General features: G+C 51.1%; 3 protein-coding genes and 1 non-coding gene across 4 annotated transcripts; 1 reads left to right on the plus strand and 3 right to left on the minus strand.

The window, feature by feature from the left end:
* Window positions 1-3,703: 3,703 nt before the first annotated feature.
* LOC125511703 lies at window positions 3,704-3,806 on the minus strand. The gene has a single exon (XR_007285065.1). It is a non-coding gene; the product is annotated as a U6 spliceosomal RNA (small nuclear RNA).
* A 6,971-nt stretch (window positions 3,807-10,777) lies between these two features.
* On the plus strand, window positions 10,778-14,218 carry LOC125510230 (ras-related protein Rab11A-like). The gene is made up of 2 exons (XM_048675351.1): window positions 10,778-11,438; window positions 13,595-14,218. Exons 1-2 carry the CDS (start codon window positions 11,176-11,178, stop codon window positions 14,073-14,075), a joined length of 744 nt encoding a protein of 247 aa, XP_048531308.1. The 5' UTR covers window positions 10,778-11,175; the 3' UTR covers window positions 14,076-14,218.
* Window positions 14,219-14,358: 140 nt separating this feature from the next.
* LOC125510231 (rhodanese-like domain-containing protein 14, chloroplastic) lies at window positions 14,359-17,953 on the minus strand. Its single transcript, XM_048675352.1, has 6 exons — window positions 17,649-17,953; window positions 17,500-17,546; window positions 17,113-17,205; window positions 16,575-16,713; window positions 16,383-16,485; window positions 14,359-14,657 (listed from the first exon to the last, which is right to left on the minus strand). The coding sequence occupies exons 1-6, from the start codon at window positions 17,836-17,838 to the stop codon at window positions 14,543-14,545; spliced, it is 687 nt and encodes a 228-aa protein (XP_048531309.1). The 5' UTR covers window positions 17,839-17,953; the 3' UTR covers window positions 14,359-14,542.
* Window positions 17,954-18,199: 246 nt separating this feature from the next.
* Window positions 18,200-19,562, minus strand: LOC125510229 (2-keto-3-deoxy-L-rhamnonate aldolase-like). The gene has a single exon (XM_048675349.1). The coding sequence runs from the start codon at window positions 19,419-19,421 to the stop codon at window positions 18,399-18,401; it is 1,023 nt and encodes a 340-aa protein (XP_048531306.1). The 5' UTR covers window positions 19,422-19,562; the 3' UTR covers window positions 18,200-18,398.
* Between the last annotated feature and the right edge of the window lie 6,849 nt (window positions 19,563-26,411).

The following is a 26,411-nucleotide window of genomic DNA, read 5'->3' on the forward strand; positions in this document are numbered from 1 at the left end:
GAATATAACATTTTTGTTAGCCTAAGTTGTGTCTTACATTCTAGAAGTAATAGAATGGAAAGGTCCATTATTGCTAGATCACTCATGGCGTATGGTTATCTGGTTGGCCAAAGTGTGGGGGACACAGCTGTGGCAATTTTAGCTAAAGAGCATGACAAGTGGGCTAGGTGAAGTGTGTATGAACTGAACACAATCGATCTTGCATTCTTTGCCTGAGTAACCAACAACAGACAACATCTTTGGACAAAGCAGAATTTAGCCTATCTTCAAGATAACCACCTAAAAAGAGCACATGCACATGCCATGTCATGGTCCTTGCATAATTAACAATAAAACTATATTGAGTGAGTATTGGTCATGTATGTCGAACAAATAACCTGCAAAAAGAGGCATCATATTTTGCTTGAAGCCCACAACCGAATAAGTATCAACTTCATGCTATACACTGACATATTTGAAAATATGTACTATACATAGTTGGTACAGCCACTGAAGTGTTGTTCGTCTCTGTTTTTCGCAGATGCGGAGATGTCCATGAACTCGTGTCTCTGTTTTGCAGACGTGGAGATGGAACAAACTAAATCACACTTGTCGAAAATTAACTGAGACCTGTAGGTGTTGATTCAAACTTCAGTCAGCTATGAGTATTGCCCTGCTGGTGCTAGAAACAATTGGTGTCTTGCTGCTCTGTGGCAGTGTTGTCTGCAACACAGTTGCTTGGACAGTTGGAGGCTCATTTTAGTGTAACTGAAAAGTGCTACTGAAGTATGGAGAAATTGCTCACTAGAGATAGCCTGGTTAAAATGCATTCACTTGTTGATTTATCTTGTCTGTTCTGTGAAGAACCAGAGCCTTGCACTGTGCTATCGCTACTGAAGTATGGACAAATGTGAGTGCTTTTGACTGGGATTAACCCAGATGTTACATGCGAATCCATTGCTAGATGGTGGGTTAGTAACAAAAAGCACCGAGCTATAAATCTTTTACATGCAGCAAACTCTCTGGTTTCTTTGGAAAAATAGGAATGGGCTCTGCTTTAACAGAAGTTCGGGGACTAATTTGCAGGTGATTCTGATGAGAAGCATTGCGGTAGCATGCTCTCAATGAGCGATCTAGTGATCAGGGCTTGCAAAAAAAAAACGCATGGTGGAAATCATTTGCATCTTTTTGGTTGCTGGCCAGGAGCACACCTCCGATGATGTGGCCGGATCTCGGTTGAGGAAGACAGACTCATGGCTTGAAAATCTCCTCAGCGACAAATTTGCTATAGAAGATGCTGAATCTTCAGACTGGGAGGCCATCATAGCTGGTCTGGTGAAATATGCAACGGAATCATCTCTGAAGTAAGATGGCCCAGGGTTGAGAGATTGTTTCAAAGTTGTAGTGTGTGTGCTATTATATCCCATAACCCTGTCGGACGGTTTTTGTTTTCCTTTTATTGAATTTGCATTGGCTCGGATGGGCATGGGCGCTTCGGCCTGCTGCCGCGAACGCCCATGCATGTAGTATAACTGAACGATGGTTGGCTTCGTTTCTGTGAAATGGAGCCGGGGCTGGAGGCCGCCTTCTCTTGAAAAATGAGGCATAACTTGTGTGAGATTCACGTGTCATGTCCGTCGATTTCATGCTTTTTTAGGGGCACGTACGTTCTATGTATTAGAAATTCAGAATAACTGGACTCCCGACTCCTCCCGTGTCGCCCCTGCGCGGGGGGAACCCTAGCGCCGCCGCGTCCTCGTCCCTCCCCCGACCTCTCCTCCTCGCCGCCGCCAGGGCGCGCCGCCGGGCAAAGCCCGGTCGGTGTCGGCGGCGGCGGGATCTCTTCTCCCACGACTCGCTGAATCTGGTGCGGGCGGATCGCGGCGGTTGTTGGCGGGGTGCGTCGGCGCGGGCTTGGGGGCGACGGCAGGACTCACGCTCGCGGTTTCCCTGGTGTGTGTGGGAGTCCGCTCAGGGCGCGCCGGCCCTCGGCAAGCGGTGGCGGGCGCTGGGCTCTCGGCGGCGGTGGTCCCTGTGCGCGGTCGGCGGCTCCGTCTCTAACCCGGACGGTGCGGGGGATGGCGGCGGCCCGGCGTGGCCGGCGATCTGGATGCGGTGGTGCCAGCGGCTCGCTGATGTACCGGTGCTCCAGGGTTCTGCCTGGTGGTGCTGGTGGTGACGGCGGCCCGTGCACGAGAGTTGGATCCCTTCGAACAGATCTGGGTGAAAACTTGCCTTCGGCGTCTGCTAAGGCCGACGGTGGCAGCGCTATCTGCGTTGTTCCCTTCTTGAAGGCATCGCCGTGGAGAAGTTCAAAGCCACTCTCTGCTACCTCCGGGGGAAACCCTAGATCGGATGACGGCGGCACTCTGGTGTTGTTCCTCCCTTGGGGGCGTCATTCTTGAAGGTACACACGTGATTGAGGGACCAGAGGACGGATTCTTTGGTGAAGCGGTGATTCATCCTACACACTGATGGCGACGGATCTTGACGGTGTGGCGCAGTGTAGACTCGGAGTTCATTGTGAGAGGATGGACTCGTGCAGGAGGACGACGCTGTCGGGCGTCGTGGTGGCGTCGATGGCAGAGAGACCTGACACGGTACATGCAACTGTACAGCTCTGAAGATGGATTGGTGGCAGGTGGCTGCGGCGGCCTCCTACCCGGCAGGCGTCCTGGTTAAGGAGTGCGACGGACTGGTAGGTGCCTCATACCAGGCAGGCGTCCTGGTTGGGACCTCAGGTCTTAGATGTTTAGGTTTGGCTGCTGTTTGGTATTAGGTTCAACTATATGTGCCCCTTCATCAATTGGATAGGTGTAGTAACAGTTGTTGTTTAGACGGTGGATTTAGTCTTGCTGTTGTGTGGCTTTGTAAGGTCTTATGAAAATAATTAATAAAGTAACCGTATGCATCGTCCAGATGCAGAGGCTGGGGTCATTTTCCTTTTCTTAAAAAAATCAGAATAACTGTAGGGTCCTTGTATATGCGTGATAAGTAGCTTTGCTAGGCTAGGTAGGACGCTGAGCTTTAGTGGGGGTGAAAAAATTGATCCACGTACAATATGAGAGGCACATTGCTCGAACACGGCCGCACAAGGTTTTTTTGGGACCGCAAGAGGGTGAGAATGTGGCCATCTATACACATGGTGATAAAATAAAACATACAACTACTCCTGGGTCAAGTTGGTCTTGCTGTAGCACCATACACAAGAAAACAAAATCAAAGACAAAATGATATACAGGTAATAAGATGTGATTTAAAAAGAGATTACACAATGTAAAAGCAGATATAAGTCGTTGCAAGAGAAATGGACTGATTTACAAATGTATTTTACAAGATTAGACTGATTTCTGCCCAAAACGATGCGGATGTTCGAGGGCGTGTACTTTTATGAAGGCGGCCTAACGAACAAGTAAACACACCAACATACAAGTCCAAAGACTTGGTTAGCAGAAAAGGGACTAGTGAAAGGACCTGCTTGTAAAGATATTGAAGAATGGAAGGACATAAATAAAGGCCTGACCGCCTGGGTGTATATCTGCAAGATAGCAGGGACCTTCGCCCGAAAACAAATCTGTACGCCAAGGACTTGATAAGAAGAAAGGGGGGTGGTGGAAGGACCTGCTTGTACAGAGAAAGACCAGCTCGTAAGGTAATAACTACAGAAGAGGAAAGGCCAGGGGCCTATCTGTAATATACCGGGGACCGGCGCGCAAAATCTCGAAAAAATTTGGACCATTTCTCGATTTGTGCGTGTCATCCTTGCGCAGGGGCCATGCTAATCTTCTCTGTATCGTTCCAATTTTATCGGATGTCCCCGAAGGGACGATGGGGCTGCAAGCGTCGGGCTTATAAACTGGTCGACCCGTCTTTCGCTAGGCGAGGTGGTACTAAACAGGGTTGTTCGCTGCGCTCAGCAACCACCAGGACCGCGGGACGCCACCAAACGGCCAGTGGGCTGTATCCTCGTGTAGACTTGATCCTCCCTCAGCCGGCCCACTTAAGGAATCGAGCCGGAGCATTTCCCATATGGCCTGCTGCGGGCCCAACTTGAGGAGCCGAGCCGGAAATCAAAAATGAGGATTTGCTCGAAAAAACAAATCGAAATGAGGTGTGCTCACGTGAGGTTCATGTGTCATGTCGATTGATTTCATGCTTTGGGGGCACGTAGGCGCGATGTATCGTCTCGACCGTACATATATGGTAGAGTAGAGTACATGGGTGTCGTCTACGGCAGGCATGTATATGTGGTTGTTTTTCACGTGAAGAAAGCTACTACTGCTGGTGGTGCTTGTTGATGGAGTGAATTCTGTCCGTGGACGGTTCTGTGCTTCCGGTGCAAGGACTGGGCAGTCTATCTAAGTCTAAGGCATCATCGGGGAGAATGTCTGGTACTCCCACTTCTAGGATGCTCCTGGTGCTTCAAACTCACCAGCATATTTTTAAATGGTTGAAAAAATTTAAAAATAAAAATCTAGCACATAGACACGACATCAATGTATGTTGTCAAAAAAATTCAAAACATTGCTCGAGATACAAGAACGACAAAATCGACATCAATGTGATAATGTGCCAAATCTAAAGCCCAACTTATGTTGTGTAGTACTCTCTCCGTTCCTAAATATTTGTCTTTCTAGACATTTCCGATGACTACTACATACGGATGTATGTAGACATATTTTAAAGTGTAGATTCACTCATTTTGCTCCGTATGTAGTCATTTGTTGAAATGCCTAGAAAAATAAGTATTTAGAAACGGAGGGAGTATTTACTATCGAATTTGTCATTTATGTTTCTAAAGCTATGTTTTGAATTTTGATTTCGAATTTTGTGACAACATATATTGGAGTTGTGTCTATATGATGGATTTTTTTCAAAAAAATAAAATATTTAAAAATGTGCTACCGAATTTGAAACATCGGGAGCATCCTAGGAATGGGAGTACCAGATATTCTCCCGACATCATCGGTCGTACTCGTAAAGAGAGGCTTTTTTTGCGGGAACTCGTACAGAGAGGCTGCGCTGGCTCCATGCGCATCGAAACGGTTAGCTAACCAACGACGATGTGTCAGAAATTCAGAATGACTGCAGTGTCCTTGTACGTGCGCGATTGACACTACTACTATAGTCGCTTTGCTAGGCTAGGCTAGGCAGGGCGCGGAGCCTGACGGGCATTGATTTGCCGGCACGGTGCACGTACCATACCATGCACGTACATGTATGGATGAATTGCATATGTCTCCCTCACCATGGCGCCACTGCAGCCTGTTTTTTCTTTTTTTTTAAGAATTTTTCATTTATATGACGAATCAGTACAAAGCAGTTGACCCGCAGCGATGTCTTTTCTGAAAGCGGCAGTCAGCGGTTAGCAACTTAGCATTTGCTTGCTTGCTTGTGCAGTGTGCTCGTAACTAACAAGGGTCCAAGTGTGTCGACACGATCGACAGACTTAATACGTCCTGAAAACACGTCGCTCTTCTCGAATCGTTCGTTGACGAGAAGAAACGAAGAAGGAGAAACCCCGGCACGGTCTTGGCTGCTCGTCGGCTTCAGAACCGTCGTCGCCGGCTTCAAACCCCTGAAAAAGCTGTTGCACCGTTGATTCCGCCGTCCTGGCGACCATGCACCTCGCCTACACGCGCTACGCTACGCGGGCTGATTTTTCCACCGCGACTGGCTGCTGCCGCGCGTACGTGACGCATAGGCGCACGCACGGGGACCCAAAGCGAGAGACAGGGACGGGACGGCAAAGCGAAGAGCCCCCTCTGCGGTCCAAAGTGCGACCCAAAGCCGGCCTGCTGTGGCCACGAGAGGGAGCAAAAGAAACTCCGGCAGAAGCCTTTTTCTTTCTGTTTTGTTTACCTGAACTCCGGCAGAAACCTTAGCCTGGAAGCGAACGAGCCCGCGGCCGGGCGACGTTTCTTCATCGGTCGGTACACGGCAACGAACGGATTTGTCTGTCTGTCTGTCAGTCACCACTACCGGACCGTCTTGCATGCCAAACCACATCGTAGCTACTGAGTACGTTAGGGCATCTCCAGCCGCGTCCCCAACAGGCCCTCTCCAGGCCCTCTCCAGACGATTTTGCTGCGCCGGCGCTAAAAAAAGGCCTCAGTCGCGTTTCCAGAAGCCCGTTTTTCGCTGGCTCGGGCCAAAACTGATGCCGGCGGACCCAGGCCGAACCCGGCGCCCTGGGGGGCGCTTGGGGAGTCGGCACAAGCGAAAAAGGCACGTGGGCCCACCCTGAAGGCGAACCGAGGGCCTTTTCCCCGCCGTTTCTTGACGTTTTTCCCTCGCATCTCTCCCGCTCGCTCGCCTTCCTCCCGCCATTCTCTCCCTTTCTCCTGCCAAACCCCCTCCCGCTCGCCTTCCAGTCGCCGCCATGCCGCCGAAGAAGTACGCCATGCCGCGCGCGGCGGCAACCGCGACTGGCGCCGTGGCCCAGCCGAAGCAGAGGAAGCCGAGGGCGCCGCCATCGAAGCCACCGAGCCTGTCGAACGCCGAGTGAAGGGTGGAAGTTCAGCGGCACGAAGCAGTCACCGCCGACAGGCGGAACAGGGCCATAGCTAAGAAGGCCCGCGACAACGCGGCGCGCGCGGCGGCGTCTTCCTCATCGGTCGACCAGGCGGGGATGAATCCACCCGTCGTCAGCCACGCCCAGTACGCGCCCTGGGGACAGCAAGGCGCCGGATCTCCATGGGGTTCATCGTCGCCCGGCTACGCCGACGGCGACGCGCACGGTGGGTTCAACCCAAACGTGACCTTCCCTCATGGTCACCCCGCTACGCGCATGCCCTCGCCCGCCTTCGTCGGCGTGCAGTACCCTCCATACAACTACTCGCCGCCCGCCGCCTACGCGTCCACGCCGACGCCCCATCTCTACCGTGGACCGCTGCCCTTCTCGCACCTCGGCGACGCCGACGACACGGGAGCCGACATGGACGACATCATCGCGACAGGATCGACCGCGGCCGCCACGTCTCCCGGATTCGCCACCCAGGACGAGGTAGTGGATCTCAGCGGCGACATGGAGGCTGAGCTCGGCTACGTCTACGGCGAGGACGCGCAGGAACCCGAGGAGGAGGAGGAGGACGAGGACGAGGAGGAGGAGGAGCCGGCTCCTGTTCCGACGAAGGGGCGCCAGAAGAAGAAGAAGCGGGCGGCTAGGTCAGGCGAACCGCGCATCAAGTGGACGTCCAAGGAGGAGGAATGCCTCGCCGAAGCATGAAAAGTCGTCTGCCTCGACCCGTCCACCGGCGTGAACCAGAGCTTGGAGACGTACTGGGACCGCATCAAGGCCGAGTTCGACGAGCGGAAGCTCGTCGACCCCTACTTCAAAGGCGTCTACATGCAGCGCGGCTCCAAGGCGATGGCGAACCATTGGGGGTGTATCCAGTTGGCGTGCAACAAATGGCATGGAATCGTCGAGGAGGTCGCGGCTCGCCCGGAGAGCGGCGCCAGCATTGAGGATCAGGTACGCACGCCGTTCGCCCGCATATCTTCGTCGTCTACGCCCGCCGCCCGTCAACCGTTCGTCCCTCCGCGCAGCTGCTGCGTATGTTCGCCATGTATCGGGGCGACAACCAAGACGCCGACTTCAAGCACCTCCACGTCTACAAGCGCATTGACAAGTGCGAGAAGTGGGCGGAAGTCCGACGTGCCGTCGACAAGGCCAAGGAGACATACAAGCCGGACGCGACGACTCCGGGCGCGTCAGAGGGGCGGCCGGACGGCCACAAATTGGCAAAGAAGGGGAAAAACGCCGACGCGGCAACCGCGCGAGTGCAGGAGTCCATCGAGCATTGCCTCGCCGACGCCCAGGCCCGGGCCGTCCTACGCGAAGAGAAGACCGAGGCGCGGTGGTCGTTGCTGATGAAGGACAACGCCATCAAGCTCGACCTGCTCCGGACGAACGTCGCCGCGAAGAAGAGGAACACCGACATGGCTTTTCTGATGGGCGGGGCGGACATGCTCCAGAGCAACGACGAGAAGCTCAAGGCGTGATACCTGGTGTAGCGCGGCCTCATCCTGAACGAGCTGCCGACGGCAACGCCGACGACGCCCACGACCACACGGACGCCAAGCCCGAACGACGCCTCTACATCGCCACCCAGCAGTGCCGAAGCCGCGCCGACACAGCCCAGCACCGAAGCAGCTCCGACACCGCCGAGCCCGCGCACGCCGACTCCATCAACACCTGGAGCCGACCCCGCCGAGTGAATCATTGCGCACGCGAACTTGCGGCGGCGGCGCTCTGTTTTTTGTAACGCCAGACTACGTCCGATCGCCGGATTTGCGGCGTCTTTTGAGAGCGGGAACGACCAAGTTTAAATTTCCCGCATCCTGGGGCCGGCGCGTGGGGGCGTGACTGGGAGCTAGGTCGCTCCCAGGGGCCGAACTAGCGCCGGCACGCCCCCAGGCCGCTCTATTAAGGCGCCCTGGGGGGCCGAACGGCTGGAGATGCCCTTAGAGCAACTCCGATGAGGCGATCTATTTCGTCCGTCTGCGTCCGTTTGAATCGGCGCGGATAAAAGTGACAGTCCAACGTGCTGATCCAAGTTCAAATCATGTCCGTTTTGCGTCCGCGCAGACGCATTTGCGGCTCAAATTTGCGCCCCAAATGCGTCGGCGCGGACGCGGAACGGACGCCACGCGCGCCTTCTCGACGTCCGCCGCGTCTCCACCTGGCGGCTGTCCAACTACCTGCTGCCCACACGGTCAGCTTAATGTATGACCATGGGCCCATGCGTCATCGACGGCGGTTGTCCTTTTTTAAGCCGATCGTGTGGCGGGGTCATCCTCATCCAAACTCGGTGTCCACATCTAGCCAGCTCTACTCCCCCGTCGCCAGCAAACCCTAACCACCACCACCACAAAGAGATGGGGCTCTTCTTCGGTGCCGACAGCAGCAAGGCCAAGGGCAAGGCCCCCACCATCCCTTTTCCCTTGGAGTTCCTCCCGCCGCCGGCTCGCCTGCAGAGGCAGCGCGTGAACATGCCAGTGCACCAGGCGAAGTGGCGCTGGCAGCACCGCGTGCCTCTGCCGTACCCCGACGTCACCCTGCCGCACGGCTGGCATCTGGATCCAGAGAGGATCCCAGTACCGGCGGCGCCGCGGTCGGCTAGGGCGCACGCGGAGGAGGTGCGACGCTGACGGGCGTTGCTGACGCCAGAGCAGCGTCGCGACGCCACCTACGCCTCCGACTCGCCGAACTGGAAGAGATGGTTCGCCTTCGAGCACGAGGAGGCGAGGCGCCGCGGCGTGCGCGAGGTCGACCGCAGCCTGCCGCCGCCCCCACTCGTCGTCCGCGAGGAGGACCAAGCGACGGAGGACGCCTACCAGGTGGCCCTTGCAGCCGTCTACCGCGAGAGCGAGGAGGACGAGCGGCGCAGGATGGAGGCGGCGGAGGAAGAGGAGACTCGGTACGAGGCGGCCATGGCGCAGGCCATTGCCCTCTCCGTGGCCGGCAACTGCGTGCTGCCGCCGGTGGCCCCGTCGTCCCCTCCCCGACGCCGCGTCAAAGGCCGCAGCCGGAGCCCGAGCCGGAACCGTCCCCCATCGAGCGCTACTCCTGGATGGGAGTACTGCATGAGTGGTTGTCCGCGCCACCGGTTTGGGGGCGGCGCAGGCGCAGGAGGCGGCATACCTCGAGATGTGGCGCCAACGACGGCTGGCCAAGGAGCATCGTCGCGGCGAGTACGAGGAGATGCTCGAGCGCGACCTCGAGGAGGAGCGGCGTGAGGCTGAGGAGGAGGCGCGCCAGGGCGTGGCTGCATAGGTGGCCGCACAGTTCCCCACGTCGGCATTGCCCGTGCCGGAATAGCCCCCCGCGCCGGAACAGCTGCGCGCGGCCTGGAACACGACGTTCCCCTGGGCCGGCCCTGCGCCAACGCTCATCGACCTCACCGACCCCGAGGAGGAGGAGGAGGAGGAGGACGACGCCGCCGCCTAGGGCAGCGCCGCCTTGTAGTTTAGATTGTTTTTATTTTTCTTAAATGCTAATGTAGACGCGTGGACTCTCGCCGACCTTCGTGGCCGGCTGTAATGTTTAATTAATGTTGTTTTTGTCAATATGCATGTGTTTTTTTTTCTTAGCACTGTCAAAATGGGTCGGGCCAGCATTGGACGCACACGTTGACCCAAACGCGAAAGCGGACGTCCGTGTCCGCCTGGCTGACCCAAGTGTGAGTGGTTGTCCGCGCCCGTTGGAGTTACTCTTAGGTGCCGTAAAAAAAACCAGGTGCTAGAAGACATTAAGATCTAGACATGGTAGTGCTTTGCGTATTTTCTGATCGTAGCATGAAGGCGTTCATGGCGCACTATCGTCTCTTTCTTTTTATGCAGGGAAGTACCTCGCCGGCCGGCACCGTTTCGGTTTATTATCCGTAGTGTGCTCCGGCTGCTCTGCATGCTACGAAAGGGAAAGGAGCCAGCAGTACCATTTTTTATTTTTATATAGAAAAAAAGGAGTAGTACTCCCCCCGTCATTTCCGGACGGACGGAGTAGCACCGTAGCAGTTATCGTTCTGCAGAGCGGATTGATTAGAAGACAGTACTAGTACTTACTGAATTAAGAGACTGATTAGAAGAGGGTGGTACTCTACGTAGCGTGCGTGCAAGCTTCGCGTACACCGTGGCGCCGTGCGGCCGTGGACACTACAGAGAGGTGCAGTAGCGTACGTACCCTCCCTCAAAAAGAAAGCAAGGAGATAAACAGAGGAAATTGATTAAATCATAAAGAGAAAAGGAAGGAGTAGTACGCGGCAGGGTGCCCCAACCTCGCGCAGAGATCCTCCCTTCCCTCCGAAAGCGGGACACGCACGGAACACAACGGGCAAAGGCTGCTGGTGCACTAGAGTAGGAAGCAGTAACCCTCCCTCATCAAAAGCAGTACTGCATGCCACGCCATGCCCCTGTCCTCCTCCTCCTCCTCCTGCATGCCATGCCACACCAGCACCACATACTAGATATCCCTCTGCCGGCCAAGCCAAGCATACTGGATAGATACTGATTGGGATTTATAGACACCTTTTCCCTCACACAGTGCGCACATCATATCAAGAATCGATCCAGAAGAGGCCATCATCAGAGGATAAAGGGGTGACCAAGACAGGCGAGGGAGCTGGGATCAAGAAGGCTTCTTCATTTGCTCGATCATCGAGAAGAAGAGCTGCAGTCAGCGGGAGGGAGCTAGCCATGGTGTCTCGGGGGAAGGAGGAGGAGGAGGAGGCGGCCGCCGGGTGGGAGGGGGAGAAGGAGGGGGAGATCGACTACGTGTTCAAGGTGGTGGTGGTGGGCGACTCGGCGGTGGGCAAGACGCAGCTGCTGGGGCGCTTCGCCAAGGACCAGTTCTTCCTCGACTCCAAGTCCACCATCGGCGTCGAGTTCCAGACCCGCACCCTCACCCTCCACCACAAGCAAGTCAAGGCGCAGATCTGGGACACCGCCGGGCAGGAGAGGTACGTACGCCCCTAACCCCGTCTTCCTCCTCCAGCCCGGTCGCCTAACTCTGTTCTTCTACTACTGTTTTGAATTTCTCGATCGCAAACATGCAATCCTCGTTCCCGGGACATGAAATTCTGGGCGGCACGCCTAGTTTCAACTTTCAAACTACGTGACGTGCTGGTCATCTCGTCTTAGCGTTAGCTGCCCGACACCCTCCGCAACAATCTCTTGTTGGTGCCAGAGCAAGCACGCAAACTTTGCTGCATACATACATACACTTGCTTAATCTTTAGCACTAGCTAGCACCTTCTTTCCAAAGCTTTAGTTTTACAAACATTGGGTGGCTCTGTAGTTCCGCCAAGGACAAACAAAAGTTTGCGTGCGTGTTTTCTGTATTTGGCCGCGTCCACACATGATTAGTGGAGCACATGCAGCCAAGAGCGATTAGTATTTTACCACTTAGAATAAGCAGTTAGCTATCTCAAAAACAATCAACAACTAAAAAAAGCGATCAATATTTTGGACCAGTGACTTGTTTCCGGATCAGGGGATCGGTCGATCGAGGCACGATGCCGGTCGGCCTCATCCCCCATCACATGCATTTAATCCGGCGATCACCAAATGGATCAGCGCAGCACGCAAGCTAGATAAGATGGAAATGCCGAGTGGTAGGCAGCTTTCTTCCTTTGGGGAAGGGAGAAGGCGAAAGCTACGGCTGCATTCAAATGCGGCGGCCACATGTCGATCCTGCTGCTGCTGATGCTGCTAGTAGTAAGGACGATTCTTCAGGCCACTAGAGCACGCCGACCTCTGAAAGCGATCTCTTCTCAGAGGAGAAGGAAAAGAAAAGAAAACTCTACTGCGCCTTTTCCTCCTTTCTAGGAATAGACCATCGGCGTAGTGGGGCGATCATACGTGCCCCAATTTGCGCCCGGATTATGACCTCTTTTGTACACGTAACGCCCGCAGGAGCTTTAGTGGCATGATTTTTATTTACATGGTTTCTCTAGATGTCACTGGAGTTGCTTTTGAGACATGGGTGCATTTTGTTCTATTTTCCTAGATTTAGCTTTAAAAGTCCTAGTTTCTTGAAATCTTGAAAATTATGAAAATACTTACGGAGGAAGGTCTAACAGATAGAAACACGCCCCTATAAACTAAAATAATTTATGACAATTTTTGTAACCCGCGCGTAAATCAGAAACGACTACCATACTAAATCAGAAATGTGCTGCAAAAAAAAAACATTTTATGACTTTCACACTAGTAGTGATTTTTCATCGGGTTTATAAGACTTTATTTAAAAACTTATTTGTGCCTATGACTAGAGTACCATTTCTCTACATATTATTCTATCTAGTCTGAAACATATGATGTTTTTATATGGTTATTTATCACACTTTGTATTACTTTTTCTACTACTATATTTAAGTAAAGTTTTAGAAATATCAGACTACAAAACTGTTTATTATCTCTGACAAATACAATATTATTGATATCAAACTAATCAAAGTATGTTTTGATTAATTAGTCATCAAAGATAGAATCTGTTTGTCAATGTGGCAACCACATTAAGCTTCCATTTTCTCAAAGGAAAAAACATCGCATTCGTGAAAGAAAAAGACATCAAGATGACCAGGTTCGCATAGACCGAAAACATCGGCGAAGACCGCTTTGAAGCTAGTTGAAAATTGTTTTAGAACCATTAGTGCATGCCGACCTCTGGAAGTGATCTCTTCTGGAAAAAAAATTCTACTCTCTCCGTCCCATAATATAAGAGCATTTTTTACACTAATAATGCTTTTATATTATGGAACGGGGGGTCCAAATTTGCATAGACTAAGCATCGGCGAAGACCGCTTTGAAGTTAGTTGAGGTTTCAAAAGTGAACAGTCTCGTGCTTAATTCTAAAATTCTGTTAGGACCGCTTGTGTGTTCTAGGGTGAAAACTGAACCGGAAGCGAAGTCCAGGGTTGAGGGTTCAATAGTCAACGCTGGACTTTTCTTCCAAACCAAAAAAAAAACACGTAGACTTTTCCAAACAAGGAATTTTCTTCACAAATTCGAGCACTTTGACATGTTGAAATGCGAAATGTTTGACTGATTTTTTCTTACTGAAAAACAGAGTGCGTGTGACTGACAATTGTGCATGCGCGTGTGTTGGGAGCAGGTACCGGGCGGTGACGAGCGCCTACTACCGGGGCGCGCTGGGCGCCATGGTGGTGTACGACGTGACCCGGCGCGCCACCTTCGACCACGTGCCCCGCTGGGTGGAGGAGCTCCGCGCCCACGCCGACGGCTCCACCGTCGTCGCGCTCGTCGGCAACAAGGCCGACGCGCCGCCGCACCGCCGCGAGGTGCCCGCCGACGAGGCCGCGCGGTTCGCCGAGGAGCAGGGGCTCTTCTTCTCCGAGGCGTCGGCGCTCACGGGCGACAACGTGGAGCGCGCCTTCCTCGCGCTCCTCGAGGAGGTCTTCGCCGTCGTCTCCCGCCGGGCGCTGGAGCTCGACGAGGCGCGGCGGACGCGCAACGGCGGCGGTCACGACGGCGAGACGCTGTCGCTGAGGGGCACCACGGTGGACCTGCACGACCCCATCATGGAGACCAGCGCCATGAAGAAGACCGCCTCCTCGCAGTGCTCCTGCTCGTGACCGGCGGCGACATGATCGACGACGTGCAATGATTCATACCGTATTACACCATGCGTTCCCGAAGACAGAACAAGTTTAGACATGTAAAGCATTTGTTGTACATACATTGTGATAAGAAATGGTTGGATTCATTTGCCTCTTCATCTGTGAGACTGTGAGATTGATCAGAACTTCTTTTCCTCCCAAAGATCATTCACAGGGCTTGTTAGGGATGCATGGGATTTACATGAATTTCGCCAAAAACAGCAGCTCAATTCAAACAACACTGAGCGTAAGTTCGACATCCGAGAGAAATCTAGCGCACCTTCATACCAGCAAAAAGTAAAGATGGGAAGGATATGAGATTTTCTCAAAACTAGTGCGGACAATTTTATCCGTAACGCGCAACATTACAACTCATCGCAAACTGCTGCCGTATGAACAACAACAATATCGGAGCAACTAATAACTGACAGGTCATTTCCTGCTCAATCTTCTTCTTCAGATGGCAGGTCTTCCTTGAACCATGTGTAGAGGCCTCCGTCCAGATGGAACACGTTCTTGTAGCCGTTTAGCACCAGCAGGTACGCCGCTATCAGAGACCTGCCAGGGTCGAAGCATAATCAACTAAATTAAACATCGGTGCTCACAAGTTTATCTATGAGTGTCCACGCAGAGCAATGCATACTTCTAAAGAAAATGCCGTTTTCTTCTTAAAGTTGCAATTCAAGAACTAGAAAATGATCTCAGCGTGGCTTTTCAAACTACAGGAATGAAAAAGCTGAATGACAATTCTCCAGCTGCCATCATGAATTTGCATCAATTATTATAAATTTGAAGTTTATAGCATTGCAGTTGCAAGAAATTAATACTGCTGGTTCTCAAATGTGATTTACCAACCTGGAAAAAGAAAAAACTACTCCCTCCATTCCAAAATAAGTGTCATGGTTTTAGTTCAATTGGAACGGAGGGAGTAATATCTAAATCTCAATGGTCAAACACATCAAGAAATGAGAGCAATCCAGAAATGGGGGAACAAGCGAAAACTATCTACTGGGGTTAACAACCACTTAACAAGTACTAGCCCCCTCAACTTTGCTGCATATGGATGTGCAGTACGGCATGGATTGAAAACTGTGTCTGGTCTTAGCCTGACTGACTACGCTTGACGTAAGCAAATTCACGATACTGAATTTGGTGCATTTTACACAAAATACTTTGCAGATTTTTTTAGAAAGAATGCTGTTAGCATCCATTCCTGGATAGATTTTTTTCCAAAACACTTTCTCAAAAAAGACCGGTAGGGGCAGAGCTATTTTTTCGAAAAGGAGGTTCAACCCCCGGCCTCTGCATCATATGATGTACACAACCATCTTCATAAAAAATAGTTCTCGTTAACAATCGCAACAGTACACAAAAGATAAACAAGGCCAAAACACAACTGGCTGATAACAGGATTACATGACTCACACACATAACCTATCATTGGATCGCCATCCTAACCGATTGAACGTATCTTGTGCGACGGTCTCCCAAGGGAGACGGAGACCGTAGCAGAGAGCAGGGGAAGAGCCTGGTGGCATTTAATTAAGTAGAGGCTGCGAGACGCTGAATTCTACCACTGAGATTTGAACACGTGTCAGCTTGAAGATGACACTGCCCTCCCAGGCTCCCACTACTTGGCCAAGAGCACATCCACAAATAGCATGGTTTTTAATACTTGGTTAATTTTATTGGTCGAGTAACTGGACCAATTAACAAATATCTGCTTAATATATCACAGAATCATCTATGCTTGCTCACAGGATAATATATTAGTAATAGTATTGAAAATTCAGTCATGACCAATCAACCACCAGTGTTGACAGTAAGAAAATAACTAAACAAAACCCATGGTAGAAACAAAGAGAATGTTCAAATTGCAAAACAAATTTTCACTAACAGAGAACCCCGACAACAGAGAATATCTTTTAATGCGAAGATTGGTTAAACCTAGTAACAAAATATGCACAGATCTCATTTCACGGAAGATGCAAGAAATTTTGCTTAAGCCAAATCACATTAATAAACAGTATCAGCAGTTCAGCACGTTCATGACAATTGGAAAAGGACCGACAATCCATGGAAATAAAAAAAGTTTAACAATAAATAATACTCCCTCTGTTCTATATTACATGTCGTGGTTTTAGCTCAACCATGACAAGTACTCCCTCCGTTCCAAATTACTCGTCGTGGTTTTAGTTCAAATTTGAACTAAAACCACGACGAGTAATTTGGAACGGAGGGAGTAACATGGAACGGAGGGAGTATATGGGCAACATAATATACCTAGATTGCTTCCCATCAGGTAGATTCTGTGTTGGCTTCATTGTTCCTCCTGCTGAACATGCTACAATTATCTTTGAATCTTTATTAAGTTTTTCTTCAACGCCTGCACAAAGATGGCATATGCGTCTGATTGCCAGTACATGTATAAATGGTGAGGACACAGCAAACAGAAGTACAAAAAATGTTACGTACTTTTTATGAACTCAGGATTCTCTTCTGTTCCTGCAAATATGCCAAAGAAAGCAAATGCAGCCCTCCTTGCAATATCCCATGCTGTCCACTCCTTTATTAATCTGTATATTTGTACATTAACAGCACCAGGTGGGTGAGCCTGCACAAAAATAAATCCATAACTGTGGTGCAACTTTCCCAGATTGAAATATAAAATTTCATTGTATGAAGCAGCACAATATGAAAACAAACTTTTGACATTTTTTTAGGCATCATTGGAGAGGATTTGATCACTGTTAGCCGTTTAGGTCCTACTAAGCAGACTTCTAAATTTATGTTGGCTATTTGCATCAGCAACATATATTATATCTCCAGTTATTATATAATTGTGCATTGTACTCATCATAGTGCTGTCGATTCAATACATCATCATTGATACACAATTTGCTTCAGCTATCATTTCGGGTTGATAAAAGACACAAAAAAGATAAGTAGGCAACAATGTAAAAGTAAGTTTCTGCCCTAAACCCAAGAGCTTGAGACAGCAACTTTAAGATACCTGTTTGAACTCTGCTTCTGGTCTGACATCGAGAATTACAAAGTTGTTTTCGTTTTGAAGGCGCAGTGCTTCCTTCACATCAACACTACGTACCTGCAAAAACAAACAGGAGAAACACCTCTGATGTAAATGGCGGCTGCTAAGCATAGAATGCTCATCTTCAGTCAACAGTAAATTAAGCTAATAAACATATGAATCAACAGGAATAGGTAGGTAAGTCCTCATAAATGTCACAACAGTGCCTATTTCACATATAATCTATAATTGTTCTACACATACATATGTTACTCTAACCCTCTTCATAAGACTTAAGGTTAAGAAGTTTGCAGCAACCTTTCATATATGTTTAATGCAAAAATAGTTAACAGTCAGAATGGAGGTTATTACCCGCTTCTCTACTAGGAGTTGCCGTTTGATCTTCCATTCTTCTTCAGCTGCAAAAAAAAGGGGGTTAACATGCCAAGATAGCATCATGCATAAACAGAGTAACGAACAGTTCCATATCAAGTAAAAGGAGCCAAGCGTATTCACAGTACCTGGAGATTTCGCAGTCTTAGTGGCAGCACATGTTATCCGCAGCGAGCGCACACCATGCGCCCGGTAATGTTTTGCCGCCTCTAATGGGCGCCAAGAATGACCAGATGAGAAGTCTGAGCTGGAGGATATCCTTGACGAGCAAGGAAGGTTGGCTTTCACTATGGAGCTAGCTGCGATCATCGTGGTCATGAGATAAAGAACAGCAAAACTTGGGGGGGAATCAGAAGAGAGCCTAGCTAATCCTAAGGCTGCATCCTGTTGCTGGAAGGAGATATTTTTTGGATGTGCAAGTGTCCAAAGGACCTAAATGGTTCTGGATGGGATGTCCCAGCATATCTGAATTAGTGGTTGAGGTTGAGCAAGTGTTGAGATGGACAATCTGGAGTCTGGCTATGGGCTTGCCCTGACCCCACAAAACAAATTCACCATCAATCTTTTATTGGAAAAACTTACCACTGCTTTTCACTTGCCATGAAGTAATTTCTGGTGTTTGGCTCATACAAATTTCTAGCTTTCCACAAATAAAATGGAACAGACGGACACAGCAGCATTTCACTAAAATCCAACTCTTTATTAGGTACTCGCCAATTACCACCTACAAATGGGAACAGTAAGGTGCCCAAACAGATTTGCTCCCTAAAACCCGAATCATCGACTAAACAAGAGTACACCAAAGTCCAGAAAATGGAGACCCTAAAAGTTTCAATTCAGAACACAAGCAAATGAAGCCATCACCAGTTCCCCAGTGCTCATTCACTCCAGTATCCATCTTCCTTCTCATCCTCCTCCTCACCCTCTGCTTCACCAATCTCCATTGACGCCTCCTTGAACCGCTTGACATCCTCCAATGCCGCCTTCCGGAACAACCCAATGTCCACTGCACCTGCAACCATATGGTATCCCCTGTGCTTGAGCTGCTCAGCTGGGTCATTGGGCATCGCAAACCCACCCAAGTAAGCCGCATTGGTTTCCGGAGCAGCATCCTTCTTCTTCCTGGCCTCCAGCACCTTCCTCTCAGCCTCCCTCAGCGCCGCTCGCACCTTCCTGTTCCCGGGATCCCACAGGTACCCCATGCTCGCCGACAGGTCGAGCGGGCCCATCTGGACGACGTCGACCCCTTCGACGGCGGCGATGGCGTCGATCTCCGCAACGCCGGCGGCAGTCTCGACCTGGCAGATGATGAGGGTGTCGTCCTCGCAGCGGGAGAGGTAGGAGTCGTCGAGGCCGTAGGCGGATGCACGGACGATTGGGTAGGCAGCGCCACGGACGCCGCGGGGCGGGTAGCGGCAGTGGGATACAGCCTCCGCGGCAGCGGCCGGAGACTCGACGGCGGGAAGCATGAGGCCCGCGGGGCCGAGGTCGAGCGCCTTCTTCGCCCAGACGGGGCAGGCCTCCGGGAGGCGGAGGACGGCGGGGGTGCGGGCGGCGTCGAGGGCGCGGAGGCAGGCGAGGGCCTCCGTGATGCCGCCCGGCCCGTGCTCCATGTCGACGACCACGTAGTCGTAGCCGGCGAGCGCGGCGATCTCGGCGAGCGTGGGGGAGAAGGAGAGGAGGAAGAGGCCGTAGAGGGTGTCGCCGGCGGCGAGGCGGGACTTGAGGGACGGGACCGGGGCGAGGAAGTCGGAGGCCGCGGACGCGGAGGCGGAGATGGCCCCGGCGGCTCCGGAGCGCCTGCGGGGGAGGAGGGAGAGGCGGGGCGGGGTTGTGGGCTTGGGTTTCGGCCCGAGGAGGAGGTGGGAGACGGACGCGGCGGCGGCGATAGAGGCGGCCATGTGGGCCAGTCGGCGGTGAGCGGCGGCTTCGCTGGTGGTTGGGGGATCTGCGACTGACGAGGCCGGCGGCGGCGGCCGGGGAGTGTGGGGGGAGTGAGCGAGCGTCGTGTCACTTGTCACGTGCCGCGTGGATCTGGCTCGGCTGGATCCGCGGAGCACGCGCCGGTGGGCGCTAGCCGTCGGATTTTGGCGGTCCTTGGTGCGATCTACGGACAGCAAATGTCCAACAACTCCCCTGAAGAAAATGGTTGGTAAATTGATGCTTGTTTCTCCTTGATCTATTCAATGCTCCCTTCGCTCCATAATATAAGACGTATTTTGACACTACTAGAGTAGTAGTCATATAATGTAATTCCTTGATGAGTTTGTTCGAGCCATTCGCTCACATGGACATAGTCAAAGCGGTATTTGACCTGCAAATGGGTCCTGCGCTGCTACTCGGGCTCATCTCTAGCCGTTGCCGCCTCCTCCTCCTCCACAAAAAAGCTAGGGTTTTGGCCTCCCGTCGGCGCCGTCGCAGGTCCGCCTCCTCTTCGGTGGCTAATGTGGATACTACGCCAGGTTGATCTTTGTTTTCTGCATGCAATACTCTTATTTACAATGGATGGCAGCGCACATGATTTCTCTACTGTATTGTCGGTGAAACTGATCATCTGTTGCATTTGACTGGCTGATAGGCCCTGCACTTGGCCTTTTCCGGACGAGGTGGATGCCACATACAACGTAATGTGACGTGAAGCCATCAGACTTTGGGGAGGACGTTTGTCTCCCTGGAATATGACTTTGTGATTCAGACGTCTGCATGGTAAAGTAGCACCCAAAGTTTTAAACAAGAGAGTAAAGTGGCTGAAATGTGTTGGCCATGGCATTTTGGCCCACCATAAAGGCGGGATAGCGCAAATGTGCATGTTGGCGCGGCGAACAGGCACCAACGCCAGACCAATGAACGAGAAAACAGAAATGGACGTACCGTGAAGCTTCTAGAAGGTTTCGAAGGATCCCGGAGGGGTCCGGAAGTCCACAAGTAGGTCCACCATGACCCAAGGGCTGGCATGGTGAAAGGATCGATATGGTTGACTAGAGGGGGGTGAATAGGCAACTAACAATTTTTAGCTTTTCTTTACCAAATTAAACTTTCCATCAAAGTAGGTAGTCTAGATGTGCAACTAGGTGAGCAACCTATATGATGCAACAACAACAAGCACACAAGCAAGAACAGAAGTAACACTAATAAGCTTGCACAGTAAAGGTATGAGATAACCAAGAATGGAGCCGGTGAAGACGAGGATGTGTTACCGAAGTTCCTTCCTTTTGAGGGGAAGTACGTCTCCGTTGGAGCGGTGTGGAGGCACAATGCTCCCCAAGAAGCCACTAGGGCCACCGTATTCTCCTCACGCCCTCACACAATGCGAGATGCCGTGATTCCACTATTGGTGCCCTTGGAGGCGGCGACCGGACCTTCACAAACAAGGTCGGGGTGAAGGAAATATGCCCTAGAGGCAATAATAAAGTTATTATTTATTTCCTTATAATCATGATAAATGTTTATTATTCATGCTAGAATTGTATTAACCGGAAATATAATACATGTGTGAATACATAGACAAACAGAGTGTCACTAGTATGCCTCTACTTGACTAGCTCGTTAATCAAAGATGGTTATGTTTCCTAACCATGGACAAAGAGTTGTTATTTGATTAACGAGGTCACATCATTAGTTGAATGATCTGATTGACACGACCCATTCCATTAGCTGAGCACCCGATCGTTTAGTATGTTGCTATAGCTTTCTTCATGACTTATACATGTTCCTATGACTATGAGATTATGCAACTCCCGTTTACCGGAGGAACACTTTGGGTGCTACCAAACGTCACAACGTAACTGGGTGATTATAAAGGAGCATTACAGGTGTCTCCAAAGGTAGATGTTGGGTTGGCGTATTTCGAGATTAGGATTTGTCACTCCGATTGTCGGAGAGGTATCTCTGGGCCCTCTCGGTAATACACATCACATAAGCCTTGCAAGCATTACAACTAATATGATTAGTTGTGAGATGATGTATTACGGAAGGAGTAAAGAGACTTGCCGGTAACGAGATTGAACTAGGTATTGGATACCGATGATCGAATCTCGGGCAAGTAACATACCGATGACAAAGGGAACAACGTATGTTGTTATGCGGTCTGACCGATAAAGATCTTCGTAGAATATGTAGGAGCCAATATGGGCATCCAGGTCCCGCTATTGGTTATTGACCGGAGACATGTCTCGGTCATGTCTACATTGTTCTCGAACCCGTAGGGTCCGCACGCTTAAGGTTACGATGACAGTTACATTATGAGTTTATGCATTTTGATGTACCGAAGGTTGTTCGGAGTCCCGGATGTGATCACGGACATGACGAGGAGTCTCGAAATGGTCGAGACGTAAAGATTGATATATTGGAAGCCTATGTTTGGACATCGAAAGTGTTCCGGGTGAAATCGGGATTTTACCGGGTTACCGGGAGGTTACCGGAACCCCCCGGGAGCCATATGGGCCTTCATGGGACTTAGTGGAAAGGAGAAAGGGGCAGCCCAAGGGGGCTGCGCACCTCCCCCCTCCCCTAGTCCTATTAGGACTAGGAGAGGTGGCCGGCCACCCCTCTCCCTCTTTCCCCCTTGGGAATCCTAGTTGGAATAGGATTGGGGGGGAGTCCTACTCCCGGAAGGAGTAGGACTCCTCCTGCGCCCTCTCCCTGGCCGGCGCCCCCCCTCCCCCTTGGCTCCTTTATATACTGAGGCAGAGGCACCCCAGAAACACACAAGTTGATCCACGTGATCTATTCCTTAGCCGTGTGCGGTGCCCCCTGCCACCATATTCCTCGATAATACTGTAGCGGAGTTTAGGCGAAGCCCTGCTGCTGTAGTTCATCAAGATCATCACCACGCCGTCGTGCTGACGGAACTCTTCCCCGACACTTTGCTGGATCAGAGTCCGGGGATCGTCATCGAGCTGAACGTGTGCTCGAACTCGGAGGTGCCGTAGTTTCGGTGCTTGATCAGTTGGATCGTGAAGACGTACAACTACTTCCTCTACGTCGTGTCATCGCTTCCGCAGTCGGTCTGTGTTGGGTACGTAGACAACCCTCTCCCCCTCGTTGCTATGCATCACATGATCTTGCGTGTGCGTAGGAAATTTTTTGAAATTACTACGAAACCCAACACGGGGCTCTCTCCACAACTTAATTGGAGGATCCCAACTAAACCGCGGAGCTTCACCATAATGGAATGTGGCTCCGAGGTGACCTCAACCGTCTATGATGCTCAAACACCCAAGAGTAACAAAATCCACACAAGAAAGTATGGGGGAAGCAAAAATCCTTTGGTGGAAGTGTAGATCTAGGTCTCCTCCTTTAATCCCTAGCAAATCAACAAGTTTGAGTGGCTAGCAAGAGAGATCGGGCAAGAGAGCTTGAGTAGCATTAATGGTGGAGTAAGAGAGGTTAAAGGTAGTTGTGTTAGGTGGAAGAAGCACCCTTATATAGCAACCCTAAAAATCCAACCGTTATTGTGTTTTCAGTACTGCAGCGGTATAGCCGCTCCTTGTCTCGGTACAACCGAGACTCACAGTTTACGTGCAGAACCCTACCAGGCGGTACAACCGGGCGACCAGGCGGTAGTACCGGTTGAGGAGAAAAAATGGACCAACCCCCCAGCCACCGCTCAACCACCGCATAGGAACAGAAGGGAGTCACCCCTGAGTGCGGTAGTCGAGCGGTACAGGCCGGTGCAACCGCATGGCCTTGAGCGCTCGGGCGGCTAAGTCCTGAGCGGTAGAACCGCTCCGGACACCGGTGGTACCGGTACGACCGGACCAACTGGGCCACCACCGCCCGAGTACCACATCAAAATAGAAGCCTGACCGGTACTTGGGAGGTGCCTGGCCGAAACAACCGCCCTAGTCTTTGCTGAGCATGTTGGCGGTACCACCGCCCGGAAGCAGCGGTACAACCGCTCGATCAAAACTGGTCAGCACCAAGACCCAACGGTACAACCACTCCAGAGAGAGGTACACCCGCTGGGAACCCACAATAAGCAGTAGGAAAGAAAGGGGAAGAGCTCTCTCTCACAGTTTAGGAAGGCAAGAGAGGGTGAGGTAAGTGTACGCGAAATGATGCCCCCAACACTTTCCAATGTGGATTCCCTCTTGATAGTACGGGTTCCCTACGACCAAAAGAGATAAAAACAAGTAGAAAACACCATCTTCGATCTTTTTCTTTCAGAGAGAATAGCTAACCGAAGAAGGCCTAAATACCGAAACCTGAAACACTTAGCACAAGATTAGACCAACAAAGGGTTGTCATCATCATCCAAAACACAAAGTAGGGAAATGTCCTTACAATCTCCCCATTTTTGGTGGATGATGACAACACCACGATTTGCAAGTGAAAAGTCTAGAAAATGTAGACGGGACTCCCCCTAGATGTGTGCCCCAAATTGAGAAGGCTATTTGAGAGCACACATTAGGGACAAGACTCCCCCTAGATTTTATAGACTCGCCACTCCTACTAAACATGGTGAGCAATAAGACCATAATATGAAGGTAAAGATAATAATGGAATACATAACAATATCACCGATAATAAAGATAGATAGCTAGATAAGCACATGTCTTACACCATGCAAGAAGAGATAAGCAACAAGATTAGCACATCCTGAGACCTATAAAACGGTCTCCCCCTTTGGCATCAAGACACCAAAAAGGAAAAAGAGCGAAGCTAGCGTCCCAAAGCTCGATCATCCTCCTCTGACTCCTCGGTAGCATCTAGATCTGCATCATCATCAGACTCGTCATCATCGTCGTGATCGGATTCCTCCAAGATATCATCCGTTGCAGCAAAGGAGGTGGAAGGCTGGCGAGGGACCTCATCATCAGACCACGTGCTGTGAGCAGAGATCCAGCACTCCTCCGATGTGATGCTCTTCTCAGAACCACTATGGACAGGCATGTTGAGGTGCTTCATCATCGCAATCTAACGACGCCGAGCAAGCTTCTCATTGACATGGGCCTCATACAACTTCTTCCGAATATCCGTCTGGAGGCAGAAAGTCTTCTTCACCTTGGCTGTGAGCTTGGCCACCCACAAGGGCTTGGCCCCTAGCTCCATCTCAAAATCCTCATCGTACAAGGTGGCATAGACATCCTCGGGAGCATCAGCAGGGAAGCGAGGCTCGGCGTGTTTCTTCTTCTTGAGGAGCTTGACTTCATGAACAGTGATATTATCAGGAGAAGTGAGAGTCTCTCCAGGACGGCGAACCTCCCATACTGAGTTCAGAAAGCACATGACAAACGGAGCATAAATGGCAACCTTCATGTAGATGACCATGTTGTACATATTGTGCCACAGCCAGTTGGACACATCAAACATTTCCCAGAGCCCACCTTGGTCTTCATTGCAACCATCAAGTCAACAAGATAGCCATGGATTTCATCTTGATTTCCCACCTTGGGCAGAAGCACATTGTGAAACACATGATGCACGATGTCATAGACCTTCACCAAATCCTTAGATTCTCCAATAATACCACGACCCCGAATGTACAGAGGGGAAAGCTTCTCCTTAGGCATGGAGTCGGGATGGTCATGAGGGCGAATGCCACCCCTTCCTGCCAAACCGGTATCGTCATACCCAATAGCATTGCAAAAGGCCCTCCAGGGCACTTGGAAGAGCTCATCACAGCACATGAACGTGAGAGTCCGAGCATCATCTTCTCCAAAGTGAACATTGGCATAGAACTGATGGACAAGCTGAACATCGAAGTCACAATTAACTGATATGAGCTTGACCAGATCGAACTCCTCACAGAGAGCCAAGGCTTCACCAAAGTACTCCAAGTTGTTCCTCCAATGGTCAAGATCGATGGTCCACTGCTTGGCATACCTGTTCTTGTTGTGCTCAAAGAGTTCATGAACGATCCGCACTTGCATCTCATTTCGGAACTGAACGGTGGTCCAACGGGGAGCAATGGGAACCTCATAAGGATTCTTCGAGCGAAAGGCTTCCCAATCCTTGGCTTTCCAACGGTGCAAGGGCAAAACCACACGTTGCTTGGCAGCGGCAGACTTCTCACGGCGAGTAGGTTGGTGGGAATCACAACCTCTTCTTCGTCATCAGACACAACCGGGCGCAAGGTCCTTCGTGTCCTCTTCTTGGTCTTGCGAGGAGCAGAGCGAGAACTAGAGCCACCGTCATCCATGGGAAGAGATCGGGAAGGAGGAGGCCTCCTTGGAGAGGATCCATGGAGACCCCACGGATCCGAAGCGCGAGAAGCACTTCGGGGCAGAGGCAATGGCGACCGGTGGCTAGGGCACAAGATGGGAAGGGCTGGGAAGAAAGGAAAAAGAAATCCCCTCCAGCCCCGACAGGTATAAATAGGCCCAAAGTCGTGTGGCGGTTGTACCGCTCAAGGAGGCGGTTGTACCGCTGCCTGGTACGAGCGAGTGGTTGCGGGCGATACTTCCGTCGCCAAGAGGCAGTGGTAGTACCGTCGTAACCAACCGGTAGAACCGGCCAGACGGGCACCCTAGTGGTTGAGCGGTGGAACTGCTCAAGCACCGCTGGGAGACCGCCTGGAGTGCACCAGCGGTAGAACCGCCTGTGACCCCGGTTGTACCACCCGGTCACCATCACCAAAGCCATGGTCAAGTGTGTGCAATTAGACTAGATGGCTCGAGAAAAGGGAAGGCTTGGGATAGAGAAGACACGGGGAAAAAGGTGGGTCTCCAAGATCCAAAAAAACGAAAGAGAACCACACTTGGAGACCCCAACACCTAGAGCCTAAGAAAACAAACTAAGGCAAGGACAAGAAGGACAAACACAAAGCACAACACTATCAAGAGGGTCGGTGGTCGTAGCCACCTATGTATGAGTCAATTGGTATGGCACCGCGAAGAATTATCCTTGGGCCCATGACCAAAACTCGTCTTTAAACAAGATAATGTGAA

The sequence above is a fragment of the Triticum urartu genome, chromosome 5 (assembly GCF_003073215.2).
Source record: "Triticum urartu cultivar G1812 chromosome 5, Tu2.1, whole genome shotgun sequence".
Lineage (NCBI taxonomy): Eukaryota > Viridiplantae > Streptophyta > Magnoliopsida > Poales > Poaceae > Triticum > Triticum urartu.

What these genes read in the sequence shown, in the direction of transcription:
- LOC125510230 (XM_048675351.1), top strand. Translation starts at nt 11,176, where the DNA reads ATGGTGTCTCGGGGGAAGGAGGAGGAGGAGGAGGCGGCCGCCGGGTGG. An exon ending in GACACCGCCGGGCAGGAGAG is followed by an intron (nt 11,439 to 13,594) that starts GTACGTACGCCC and finishes TGTTGGGAGCAG; the next exon opens with GTACCGGGCGGTGACGAGCG.
- LOC125510231 (XM_048675352.1), bottom strand. Translation starts at nt 17,838, where the DNA reads ATGACCACGATGATCGCAGCTAGCTCCATAGTGAAAGCCAACCTTCCT. An exon ending in AACTCCTAGTAGAGAAGCGG is followed by an intron (nt 17,206 to 17,499) that starts GTAATAACCTCC and finishes TTGTTTTTGCAG; the next exon opens with GTACGTAGTGTTGATGTGAA. An exon ending in CAGAAGCAGAGTTCAAACAG is followed by an intron (nt 16,714 to 17,112) that starts GTATCTTAAAGT and finishes ATTTTTGTGCAG; the next exon opens with GCTCACCCACCTGGTGCTGT.
- LOC125510229 (XM_048675349.1), bottom strand. Translation starts at nt 19,421, where the DNA reads ATGGCCGCCTCTATCGCCGCCGCCGCGTCCGTCTCCCACCTCCTCCTC.